This window comes from Lactuca virosa, chromosome 3 (assembly GCF_052849685.1).
Source record: "Lactuca virosa cultivar CGN04683 chromosome 3, Lactuca_virosa_CGN04683_v6, whole genome shotgun sequence".
In the NCBI taxonomy this organism is placed as follows: Eukaryota; Viridiplantae; Streptophyta; class Magnoliopsida; order Asterales; family Asteraceae; genus Lactuca; species Lactuca virosa.
Window position 1 is genome coordinate 131,631,398 of NC_136428.1, and position 14,350 is coordinate 131,645,747.

The following is a 14,350-nucleotide window of genomic DNA, read 5'->3' on the forward strand; positions in this document are numbered from 1 at the left end:
CGCTACTAGCTCGACAAGTCCCAGTATGACCCTTGTCGCACTTTCCACAAGTGCGCCTCTGCTGACCCCCGGTCCTAGAATCAGCGGTCTTAGACCGCTTCGGCGCCGGCTGCGACTGTGTCGGGGCCGACCGCTGCTCCCTCAACTGCAGCTCAATCTCCAACTCACGCCGCCTAGCGGCCTCCTGTAACTCCAATAGAGTATCACATCGCTGTGTGACAACAAATTGTCGAATGTCAGTCTTGAGCATGCTCAGATAACGTGTCATCTGGGCCTGCTCAGACGCAAATTTCGGGCAGAACATCGCCCTCTCAGTGAACATGCGGGTGATCTCCGTCACCGTCTCTCCATCCTGTTTCAGACTCAAAAACTCTTGTGCCAAACGTTCCCTCTCGATCCGCGGAATGTAACGGGCGCGGAACATGTCCCAGAACTGCTCCCAAGTAACCGCAGCTCTCTGCTCATCCGTGTATGACCCTGTCGTCAGCCTCCACCAGTCCTTGGCCCCGAGCCTCAACATGTTCAAGGCGCATCTGACCTTCTGCTCAGTAGGACATGAACACATGAAGAAACAACCCTCCATGTCAGATAACCACCTCATGGCTCGAATAGGATCATGGGTACCGTCAAATGTCGGGGGCTTCGTGTAACGCCCACGTTTCCAGGCTAGGCATTATTGTTGATGTAATAGTCTAGGTTAACCTTTGTAACTCTTTTGAAGTATTAATGATGAAATGTTTGAGTATTATGTGTTTTATGCTTAGTTGTGTGGCTTAATTGAATTAAGAATAAAATAAGCGTCAAAATTAAAGTGTGAGATAAACCCGATATCTTTACATAAAGTTGTAATGGTTGAAACAAGGATTCCGGAGATATAAATAACGCCGAAATCCGAGTTATAACGAAGAAGTTATGACCTATCGAAGTTTCGCGACATAACCGGCACGACGCTGAATGACGTAAAATATGAATTTAAGATAGAGCGATATCTAGCCTTAGTGATCTAAACGGAAGTTGTAGAGTTCGTTAAACCGAGAGCGTGCATAAAAAGAACGCCCAAATCTGACTTAGTATGAGGAAGTTATGATTTTCCGAAGTTTCGACTTAGCGGTATGCAACCCGAATACTCGATTTGAGATCGAGCGGTTTATAGCCGAAACAATCTAAACGAAAATCGAAGATCTCGTCGATAGTAGTCCAACGGTAAAAAGACAGACGAAAACGGACGTCGGATGAAGAAGTTATGAATTTCTAACGGAGTTTTCTTGTCCCGGCCTACTAAAAATAATATAATAAAAATATAATAAAGATAAAGTCAAAATTAGCCAACGGAGTCTAAACGAGAGTTGTAGAGCATAATCTCACCTACGCGTGCATATAAAGAACGTCGAAAACGGGGCTCGTATGCGAAAGATATGAATTTATGAAGTTCGGGGCACGAAATCCTACGTGTTCACGACGTGAACTCAGAAAAACGTCACCTGGACTCTGTCAGACCCCACTTGTGATGACGCATGCAGTGACGATCAAGCCCCACAACGTGAGCCCTTAAAACTCATGACGTGAACCCTGAAATCTCAGCCTATAAATAGAAATCAAGGGTCAGCCGATTATGGTTGCTCCATCTCTTCTCTCCCGCTCCCGATACTCTCTCTAAGCCCTATTTTAACCCCCCCGAAGCCCCAGTGTTCATCCCGAGACCCGAAGCAAGTCCCGAAGCCCGAAGATCCCGAGAAGAAAAGAGTTTCCGAGCCGAAGCTCTGCCCGCGAGAAGCCCGGTGTGTGAAGTGATCCCGGTTTCACCGAAGAATACTACTTCTACAAGCCGTAGTGCTGTCCGATCATCTTCTGATCAAGTGAGTGTGTAGTTACTTTCTTCTAATACATAAATACGAAGTATTTACTATGAAATACGTGTTATGTGTTTATATATTGGTGTTGATTTGAAGGGGGTACATAATCTCTTTCAAATGCACGATCTTATACAAGTATCGATTTAACGTACTAAGTATATGTGTTATGTGAGTGTATCGATGTTATCTTCTAATCTCATAGATATGATTTATTCTCTATGAAATACGTGTTATGTTTATGTGTCTCATCTTTTATCTGGATTGTGTTTTGAATGAACATACTATGCAGGTTTTAAATTATGTATAAAAATGTATATTTTATCTACTAAAATGTTGGGTAGAACATGGGTAGATAGTTGTCTTGTGATAAAAAGATGAGAGGCCTCGATGTTTTTGATTTAGTCATCCAGCGGAGTTTAGATGACAACCACAGACTTTTCTAGACAGTCTTGTGGAACGCTAGCAGGCTCGCCACCTGTAGGTGTTAATGAACTTGGGTGTTCATTCGCTGTACTCCATCCCCCTCATGGTTGCCTTATTTGACTTATATTGCTGAGGAACCACCGAAGCATGTGTTGTCGCCCCGATGAAATATTCTTAGACTAGGTCCCTTATGTTAGTTGTCTTAGGGACGTAAAGTGAGAATAACGAGAATGGGTAATTGGGTTATTGTTGGTTGGTGGAATTAAATATAATTATTTATTGTGGGTTGAAAACCCTATATGCTCACCAGGCTCCCAAGCCTGACCCACTCAGTTTTCTTTGTATTACAGGTAGTGGCGCCAGAGCATAAGTTGGATGACTTGTCAAGTTATTTTTGGATTATAGACCTGTTGTTTTATATAACTGTTGTAAGGTCTGTATTGTAATGTTTATGCTTTTGGTCTGTTTATCGGAACATGACATCCCGAGTTTTGTTATATAATGAAAATACATTTCTTTATGAAATGCTTTGGTAAATCTTATTTTATCATATTTTGTTTTGGGAACAAATTCCACAACTCTTTTAATCAAAGGATTACTCTGAAATCATTTTAAAAGCTAAATTAAACCGGTCTTTTCTGGCCGTGATTTTGGGGATGTCACACTTCGTGTTATCGAAGTCCCGGTACTGGAAACCCCTACTGACTCCTCCCCCTGCCGCGAATACAGCTGATGCAGCTGTTGCGGCAGCTGTCTCTGCAAGAGCCGCGTAGCGCTCATCAAAGTACTCAACCACGACGGTCTTAATCGACCCAAACATCTCCGGCAGATGTGCCCGAAACATAGCAGCAACCTCATCATGCTGGATCTCTCGAATCCTGGCATCCAACGCGTCCGTACCCATCTGTGCCACCGGCTCAGGTGCTGTTGGCCCCTCCTGGCCTCTGTCTCCTGGTCCTAATCCCGAACCGGATCCAGCCACAAAGCGTCTCGTCATCGCCATTCTGAAACATACCACAAGACATCAGATAATCCACATAAATAACTGGGAGCCAAATCCCGACTAACCCTAGGGGTTGTGACTCCCTGGGTACACGTATGGGTCCTGTGCTTTCAGTAGTACGGGCCCATACTACCTTCCACACCTACCCATATTTGTCTCAAGTATCACCACAACACCCTAACAACATGCAAAAACATAGCGAGCGCTCAATCATCACTCCTAGAGGAATACTAGATATCTCATGCCTGGCCTTACGGCCTCTCACAACCCACCCATCCATGAGTACTTCCACCAACCCTGCAGCACTAGCGTATGCTAGCCATACATAACGCTGGACCCTATAGACTTTCGAATATCCAATCCTACCCTAAGCTCCCAATCAAACAAGAACAGAACATAAGGCCAAATCAAACATTCTCAGGCTATAAGATCTTAATTATGTATAACCGTGGTGCATACACTAAGCAGCTACAACAATGATGTCAATCTCATGTAAAAGAAATCCCTAGGCTAGCAGGCATCATGAAATCAAGCAACTGTATCATGCAATTCCTGAAGATCCCTAGCCTAGCACTATAATGTTGTTCTAACATATCACATAATCACATATTATATGGTATTTTGGGGTCTACTTACTGGCTCCGGCTGATTGTACACCCTGCATCCTCCTTTACTTATTTTGAAAACCATTTAAAACTATTTTGAAAAGTTTTCCTTGATTTAAGACTGGATTCGCACGAATGTTCCTCCAATTCACTCAAACCAAGGCTCTGATACCAACTTGTAACATCCATAAAAATCATGCCCAATTTAAACTTTTTCAACACATTTAAACATTTAACATTTACAAAATTTGTTTTCAAAATAATAAATATAGAGTATCCCAGTATCAAATCATGAAATCGTAATGACAGGAGGAGCGGTACGATCATGCCTTCGCCTTCCCGCGGTCACCAGAAGTACCTGAAACAATAAATCGATAAATGTAAGCTCGAAGGCTTAGTGAGTTACCCCCAAAATACCAACCTCATAACCTTAATCATATCATATAAGCAAACAGAGAACAACATACATAATGAGCCTTCATCCTGACTGGACCGCCTCGCAGGCCTTCAGTCTATCTGGACCGCTCTCCGAGCCTTCGGCACGTCTGGACCACCTCGCAGGGCCTTCAGCCTATCCGGACCGCTCTTCGGGCCTTTGGTCTAACTATCATACCCTCCTAGGTCTGTAGTCTATCCGGACCGACCTGGGTATGTTGGCCTTCCGCACAAAGCAGGACCACCTCAACCCAAACCCCCAATCAAACAAACATGGGCACATACATATCATACACTAGCATACATAACGATCAACCGATCTAACAGATCACATAGCATATCAACATCCTATGACCAGGATACTGACCTAACCAGGTCACTAACATATGTGCAAATAATCATACAGATCTAACAGATCTCATAGCATAGCAACATCCTAAAACCTGAATGCAATCATAAAGGGCCGGCTTGGTGCCGTAAACCCTATTGATATAGTGATGAGAACTCACCTCGCAGCTGCCGACTGAAACTAGAAAGCTCAGCTCCCGGATCACCATCACAAACTCCACCACCTGTATCCAACACATCACAAGGTTCATAAATTCCCAAGATACCCCCTTCAGAAGTCAACTGGTCAACCCTTGGTCAAAGTCAAAGTCAACTGTCCGGGTCAACAGTCCATGTTGACCTGAACTCGTCGAGTGTATCCAGCCACTCGTCGAGTTCCTGACATAACCATCTGCTCGCCGAGTCACCGAAGTGACTCGTTAAGTGCCTAAGGCTCGCAATCGAAACTCCTTTACTACTCGTCGAGTTTTTCCCTTGCAACTCGACAAGTTCACACGCACCCAACGGTTGGTAAGATCCTTAACCGACTCGCCGAGACATTCTACTGACTCGCCGAGTCTATGAAAATCTTCATCGGACTCGCCGAGTTGTTCATCCAACTTATCGAGTTCAAGAACATCTCCTTATGACTCGCCGAGTGGACTTTGCGGCTCGCCGAGTCCCTTCAATCCTTCATCCATACAGATGCTTTTTAAGCCATCCAGAGGTTCCAGATTACAAATCCAACCTTCCAAGGCCTGCTTATCACGTAAAGTTGCAAACTTTACGTGCATGCAAAGCTTTAAGGCTCTTAAATGACAAATATAAGCTTGCAATGAAGTCTCACACTTGAGGGAAGGCTTATTCTAGGCAAGGCTGATAACTTTATGGGTCTAGAGGCCAAAGGGAGTCCAGATCTGAAGTTACAACTTCAGATCTTAGCTCAGACATAAGAATCCTTTTATAAAACCCGTTCAAAAGAGATATTTGAAGAACTAGAGCCAAGGGAAAACAGTTTAATACCTTCAAGAGAGTGATTACTAATGTAGATCTTGAGTCCCACAAGTTCTTGCCTCAACTTGCTTGTTTTCCTCAAGTGTTTCCTCCTCCAAAACTCCTCCTCAAAGCTTGAACACACACCAAAAGAACACACACACTCAATTTAGGGTTTAAGAGGGACAAAAAGCAGTAAAGGGGAGGCTGAGGGAGGCTAATGATCCTTTAAATAGGGTGAAATGCCCCGAAATCTAGGGTTTCATCTGCCAGCTCCTACTCGTCGAGTCCGCTCTTGGACTCGGCGAGTAGATCACTAAAACACGTGGACCAACCCACTACTACTCGACGAGTAGGGCGGCCAACTCGTCGAGTAGACCCAAAAACCAAAAAGGATTCATACATAAATCAATACTTGGGAATCGGGGCGTTACAGCATCGTCGTTCACCCACCACGCCCCCTTCTAGAAGGTGACATGTGTCACACTCTTATGGAGCCACGTGTCGCGTTATTTTGGGGCCACGCCGACGAGTCTCTGGAGGAAGCGCTTCCCGACCATGCCTCGTGGCACCCTCTCGTGGTGCCACGTCATCAGTGCGTGCGGCGCACTTCGCGCGCACGCGAATTTCCTGATTTTCAAAATCTCGTAACTTCTTCATACGAGCACCGTTTTCGACGTTCTTTATATCCACGGTAAGCCCTCGACAAAATCTATAAGTTTTCTTTTGTCTCCGTGGGCTAATTTTGACTTTATTTTTAAAGCTATATTTTTAACAGACTTAGACTGATAAAGTCCATTAAAAATTCATAACTTTTTCATATGATATCCGTTCTCGACGATCTTTATATCGAAGAAACCATATGGACGAGATCTTCAACTCTCGTTTAGATTGTTCTTATAACAATCAACCGATATCTACTTTGGTTTTTGAGTCGTATAATGTTGCGTTGAAACTTCGAAAAATCATAACTTCCACTTACGAAGTCAGATTTGGACGTTCTCTATATGCACGCTCTTGGTTTAACGACCACTACAACTTTTATTTATATCGCTTAGGATAAAAATTAATCTATCAAAAATATACATTTTACGATACGCAAAGTCGTGTCGGTTTAATCGCGAAACTTCGAAGAAGCATAACTTCTTTATACGAAGTCAGATTTTAACGTTCTTTATATGTACGAAAGCCTTGTCACATACACTATAACTTTGGTTAAGATTATTTATCCTAGATAATCTACTATCAAAAAGTCATTTTTAACGCTAAATATGTCTTAATTGACCAGCCCGAATCTGCGGGCGTTACATATTCTACGTGACGTAATTTGGATTATTAAATCACAAAATAAAGTTTTTTTCAACTTCATTTGATATTCATCAAAGTATACCACCATTGTTGCCCAACTGAAACTACACTTAAAACCAACTTTAGACAACATCTTTTTATACAAGGTGTGTTACATATATTGTAAATTTATCATGCGGATTGTACTAAAAGTTATTGAAGAATATATAAATAAGAAGTTGCATTCTAGATGTTAACCTTACCGATCAAAATTGACGAGGATGACAGTGACGTAGTAGACTCCGCCCAACAATTAGATGTTTTTTGTATTTGAAGAGATAAAATATATGTAGTCTTTTATCGTATCTGTAGAAGAAGATCCGGATTAGAAATATGTAGTATGCAAACATAAGATTGTTTGTTTTTTAAGGTCTGCATACTACATAGATAAAACGTCTCCTTTAACCATTTTTCATTAATGTACGTAAATCAGTTATTCATGTATTTAACCAACCTACAAATTTTACTAAATGCCCCCTTTAGCCATTTTTAGTTTAATACCACTCATAGACCATGGAGGTTCTATATCTATAATTTCTTAAAAATAAATAAAATTAACACATGAAATTTGATTTAATGAACATATTAAATACAACTACAATTACATAAATTACCATATTACATCCATCTAAATTTCAACCAAAGCATATGAATGAGAAATGCATTACATCGAGTGAAAATATTCATTTTTATGTGAGTTGATCCAATCTAGATCCCTATTTCCTTCCAATATTTCTTTCTTTCTTCTGATTGTTCCATCACTACACAAACATATGGAAGCTTTTCTAAGTCATCATCAAAGATTAGCTTTACTATTTCTATGAAGATAATAAGAAATTCTTTTTGCGAGTTTCGATGAGCTTATGATTATCTAATGATGTAATAATCAAATTACTTTCCTATAAAGTAGTATACCATCATTGATTGGAAAAAATACCCAAGTTTCAGGAAATCATACAAATCGATCATGATAATGATGATGAACGTACATGTGGAGGATTCTACAACTTCCGCGAGATGATAGTACCTGTGGAGGAGTCTCCAATAGAGGCCGAGGCATGGTATGTCGCTGACGAAGGTGGAGGAAAGGCTAACGAGCAGTGTGTAGATGCTAAAGTCATAAGGGGAGGCTAATGTTGTTTGAGTGCGGGGTTGAAAAGAAGGAGGATTGAAATAGGTTTATGTAACGTCCCAAAATATAGAGTAAAATTTTCATTTTTAATTATAAAACCAAATCAAGTTGTATGCCAACTAAAAGATGGTTAACATGCGAGTTCAATTAAAAAAATAGTTATCAAAGTAATTACCAAAAGTCATAAAATGTGGAATCTCCAATGGTTACGATACAATCAATTCGCTCCCTTTGATACCAGAAGTACCTGAAATATTTTAAACTGGAAACCGTAAGCACAAAGCTAAGTGAATTCTCCAAAATACCACATACTAAACATAATAATGGGCCCAAGCCTAGGGGTATATTTCAACTCATGTGAATGCTATAGTCCACCCATAGTCTTTCAATAACTTTCGTTGCTATAGTCCCCCTGTAGTCTTTCCTGCTATGGCCCCCATTAGTCTTTCATACAATTTTTTATGGTCTACTCATAGTCTTTCATGCAACTTACAAAGAATAACAAGTATATCCTGACACCAAGTGTCCTACATAGTATAGTGAGAAGACTCATCTGAAATCCTAGAGCCAAATCCGACTACAAACTAAACCTCAGTCTATAGCTCAAAACTTCCAAGTTTGACCCAAAAGTTAAATTAGTCAAAAGTCAACGGTCAAAGTCAAAGTCAACGGTCAGCGACACGCGAGCCGCGAACCTTGACCATATGCGTCGCGAACCACTAAACGACAAAATAGTCGCGTTTTACCCAGAACTCCGTCGCGAACCCTTATAAGTCGCACCGTGAATTCCCGTCTGAACCAACTTTTCTTTAAGTCCTTAAATCATTAAGTCCAGAGCTCATAAGCTCAAATCAAAGACCTTCTTAGTGACTTAATGGATAAAGTTTCAAACTTTATCCATTTGCATGTATAAAATACACCATAAACCAACCTAGGTTATCAAGAAACCCAAAATGCTACAAGGATATGAATGGACTAAATAACAAGATTGAAACCTCTCCATTTCACCGTAATAGGTTCAGAAATCATCAAGATGCAACCTTTGAATCTGGAGTTTTCCAAACTCCAACTAAGTATGGACCAAGAGACCAAAACTTGCACAAAACCTATATCTACAAAGAAGAATACATAAAGCTTGAAATTGAGGACTTACAAAGGTCCATAATATGTTGAGGATTATGGATCTAAGCTGGGACAAAGCTTCCTAACACCAAGAGAGACTTCCTTCACCATCAAGCTTCATCAAAAAAAGGCTTTAACACTAAAAACTCAAGCATGGAGGCTATGGTTAGGGTATGGAACGTTTGGAGAAGATGGAGGCTAACTAAAATGACATAATTCCAAGCGATCATGCTCTTAAAAATAGAGTAGAACCTAAAATCATGGGCTTGGGCTACACCAGTATTTGCGTCGTGACACTCTATATGTCGCACCGTGATTGGCCTGGCCCAGCAACGCCCAATCAGCATAAGCCCAAAACGAACCCAACCCAAAATTAATCCTTTAAATCAAAATCCTTATTCTTTAACCCAAACTCTCACTCTTTTAAGGCCCAAACCTTATACTTTAAAGCATGCAACATTCTCATGACTAAATTAAAGTCCACCGTTCTGAAATAAGAAACGTCCTAAAATTGAATGTTACAGTTTAAAAAAGGTCTAGTGAAATAGGTTTAGAAGAGGTTTGCAGGATTTAAAAGCTATATTTCACGTCTTCTAGAAAAATAGGGCGCACAAAAGTTTTTAGGTCAACAAGTCTTCTAAAAAAATAATATTCTACTAAAATGTTTGTCCGCCCGCAAACATAATCAAGACGATATTCTATTAATAAAACACCAATCTATTAGGCTAAACGGTGTCATACAACTCTTGCCGTCGGTATTCCTTTGTGACATCTATTGCCGGCGACAAACATCGCCCATCAACCTATTTTTTTGTTGGCGGTAAAATTCAACGGTGAACTTCTACCGATTTCTCTCTCTTGATTTACTGTTGAAATTAGCTCTTTCTCCCTTATTTTTTTGCCGACGACAATCTTCAACACCGCACCCTAACATCTTTTAAAAATGACAAAAATTACAAAAAATGTCACTATCAACTTATGTGGAGTGTATTATATCCTAGGTGTAAAACCCGTTGTATTACACAAGTTGATTAAAAAAAATAAAATATTAAAATGTAATAATAATAAAAAGATTAAAATAAAATTTTGAAATAAGGAATTAAGAAACATATTAATTGCAATTTAGTATAATATTTATTGCATTTGATAGTTTACATACATAAGTATAAGTATTATGTGATTTTTTAATTTTAAAAATTGAAAAAAAACCATAAATTGACATGTGGATATTATTTATTGAAAAAATATCACAAAATAACAAATGTCAAAATTCATTAGAGATCGTCATGTGGCAAAATTATTTTCATTTATTATTTATTATAGTAGATACTCCCAAAGATATGTAGACAACAATCATTTTGCCAACAAATCAAAAATTTGTTTTATCTAGTTTTATGTTATTGTTTGTTTTTTTTAGGTAAACCCTACCTAAGAGAGCTTTTTAGGAAGGGAAATAAATATGTCTATTTGATTTAGAATGTAATTTGCTTTAATATTTATAAGTTAGTGATCGTTTTTATATTTTTAATAACTCATAGAAATGCATCTATAGATAATTGAAAAAAAAGAAAAACATTTCCTATTATTCCAAACCCACACGGGAGACATTGGGTGAAAAAGCTGGTACTTTTGCATTTAGGGTTTACGGTTGAGTTTTTTGAACCAGACATGTGATTTTCAAACTCAGTATAACGGCATTTACATTGTTCATATGACGTTATCATCTACAACAACAAAAAAAAAAATGGAGAGAGTAAAAGTATACCGAGACATATTGTACAGATTTTGATACCGACTACTCTTTCACAATCGTTAAAATTTGAATACAGTCCAATGAAATTATTTTTATCATATTTAAATTGCATAACATCTTTCAACAAATACAACATGGATCCATAGTAATAATATCAATTTCTTTGTAATGACTAACGCGATGAGTAGCATATATAACTGTAACATGAAATTAAAGCGAACTCAAAAAATATCCAAGATCCATCTAAACAGAATCTAAAACTGGATGACATTTCTAACAATCATTAAACTTTTTAAATCATGATACTTTCTTAGTTCATTAATTTCCAGTTCTAAATCTATTAATTGTCCTTTCAACTCACTTTCTAAGCAACAGTTTTTCAGACAATTATATCACAAAAATGACCTAATCAGTACATACAGAAATGGAACCAAAAGAATATATAAATTGCTAAAAGTTGGCTCATATGAAAGTCATGATAACAAAAGAGAGAGAGAGAGAGAGAGAGAGAGAGAGAGAGAGAGAGAGAGAGAGAGAGAGAGAGAGAGAGAGAGAGAGAGAGAGAGAGAGAGAGAGAGAGAGAGAGAGAGAGAGAGAGAGAGAGAGAGAGGTAGGTATGGGGATGGGGTTGAGTCTGGAAAAGGCTAGGTCTAGTAGTAGTTAAGGAAAGAGGTTGCCTAGCTATTGTTATGTTTCACAGAACTGTTAAACTAGAAGTCTGAGGAACACAGTTTCCAGATTGAGAGAGACAGCGAGAGTTCTGAAACAATTCCACAAAATCAAAAGATATTCTGCCCCACACCTTCATCTCCATGTTCACTTCAACCCGTGGCTATTGTTCTAAAAATATGTTAATGGGACGAACTTTATTAGTAAAACTTGTTAAATTAACTTATGATTTCTAAATAAAAATTTCAAATCTATGAATTTTAGAACCCAAAAGGAAAAACAGCACCTAATTAATTGCTCTTTCTTAACTCTCCACGTGTATTCGGGTATTATCTAAGGGAAATTAAAAATCCTCCTAACTTTTAATCTTATCAATCCTCCTACCCATTTAAATGATGACATGTGATATATTAGTATCCTAAAATATCATTAAATTTCATTAAATGAACATTAAATATTACAAATGTCATCATTTCATTGGGTATGAGGATATGTAGGAACAAAAAGTAGGAGGATATTTAATTTCTCTTTATCTAATAAACCATTGAGCATGTGATCCGATCAAACTTCTGAAAGAAGTAGTTGTTGTGTATTTCATGGGTGAAAGATAAAAACATTTCATTAAAACAATTACAATAACAACAGATAGACTACCAAGAACTTTGAAGCGCTTCTAGCTAGGAGAAAATACAATTTAAACGTAGACTACCCTAAATAATTCTCTCTTTCCAATCTTCCCATTTCAATCTTCAACGAAATTACTTGCATGATAACATATAGATTCATATCCAACCTGGCATATTTCTCTACTAAAGTTATGGAAATTATGGAAGTGCCGTGTACTGATTCATGTGATTCCAAGCTTGAATCCTATTCCAGGTGTTGATGTCTACATTTTGATCATTTTCTGTGGAAGCTGGATTCACGTTCCCCGATGCATAACTGTTGCCAAAGAACCACTCAGTGGCCATACCACCAACGCCTCCGTCGCCACTGCTGCTACCAACTTTTCTTGATTCACCGCCCATGGAGGATGCTATCGGTTTTGAAATTTCAAGATTCTGAAACAAGATCGGTTGTAAGCCAGTTTCTTTTTGCTGGTGACCATGTTCTTCTCCAGCATCACCACCGAACAGCATAGCCAACCGCTGTTGCTGTAACTTCCAATGCAAATCTTGGTTTAAAGAACTTAAAGACTCTATAGAAGAAGCAAGATTGGTATTCTGATGAAGATTCGTGTATGTAAAACCCATTTCTTGAAAATTTCCTATCGCTCCTCCACTTTGATTGTGATGATGATCTCCTTGCTTTGTTACATTAGTTGACAAACCGAAATTAACCCCTAAAGGATCGAGGTTCATGAAAGGTAGATTACATGATGTGTCTCCATATGAGGAGGAGAATTGGTTAATCCTAGGAGGGAAGTTTATCCCTCCAAGTTGAAAATCCATGACTGGCGGTGAATGACGGTCCAACAACTTCAACACTCCATTATCCGATGATGAATCTCCGATGGTAAACTTTGAAGTGGAAGTCTTTGACGTCTTCTTGTTTTTCCTGCATCCTCCTCCTATTGGGATGTTGCGTAAGGCTCCACCTTTGGTCCAGTACCTTCTACATGTCTTGCAAAAGTGCCTGGGCTGCGTAAGGTTATAGTTGTTGAAGTAGCAAAACTTGGTATTTGTTGAATCGCATCTTGGGCACTTGACGGTTTGTTCCGGTGGCCTCAACGAAGATGTTTTTCTGCCACTACCACCCGAGCTTTGGGTCTCATCTTTTGTAGCGTGTTTTAGTGGTATTTTGTTAGACATCAGAACCAGATAGATAGAGAGAGAGAGAGAGAGAGCTAGAGACTCAGACCGGAACCCTAATAGAAATTTATGAGAGAGAGAGAGAGAGAGAGAGAGAGAGAGAGAGAGAGAGAGAGAGAGAGAGAGAGAGAGAGAGAGAGAGAGAGAGAGAGAGAGAGAGGATCATGTGGGTGATTTGAGTTGCCTTTGGCAGAGGCAAAGATACACTCTATTCATGGTTTCATGCATGATTTTAGAAGTTGAAAGAGGGATGTTGATGGGCTCTTGTGAACATCATCAAGGAGAGTTAGAGGCTTCTACTTCTGTTATGTTGCAAGAGTTATACTTATACAGGCTGTATTTCAAGGGTTAATTTCTAAAAAAACACAAAAATGTAACTAGGCAACACACACGAAAGAGACTGCAAGAAAGACTGATTAAAGATTCAAGTACATATATCCATTGGAAGGGAAGTACTTCGGGATTTGGGTTGATTAGGGTGGGGAGGTGAGGTAATGTAAGACAAAATTGGGATGATATGACAGTGATCTAACATGCAAAAATCGAGAGTTACACATGTAACTCCCACCCTACCAAACAATACCAAAAAATAAAAATTTGGAAATTTATAAAAAAGAGATGAAAGAAAAAAAAAAAAATAATCTACTATAATAAATGAAAATCAATTTGACACATGTCAATCTTTCATAAATTTTGACACTTATCATTTTGTGATATTTTTAAAATAAAATAAAATCCACTTGTCAATTTCTAGAATTTTCAATTTTTAAAATTAAAGTCACATAATATTTATGTGTATATATGTAAAACATTAAATGTAATAGATGTCATAATAAATTGCAATTAATATGTTTTTCATTCATTATTTCAAAATTTT

The 14,350-nt window shown here is 38.7% G+C and overlaps 1 protein-coding gene across 1 annotated transcript; it reads right to left on the bottom strand.

Moving 5' to 3' along the window:
- Window positions 1-12,230: 12,230 nt before the first annotated feature.
- Window positions 12,231-13,572, bottom strand: LOC145166574 (Dof-type zinc finger DNA-binding family protein). Its single transcript, XM_079085580.1, has one exon. The coding sequence runs from the start codon at window positions 13,471-13,473 to the stop codon at window positions 12,487-12,489; it is 987 nt and encodes a 328-aa protein (XP_078941706.1). The 5' UTR covers window positions 13,474-13,572; the 3' UTR covers window positions 12,231-12,486.
- Between the last annotated feature and the right edge of the window lie 778 nt (window positions 13,573-14,350).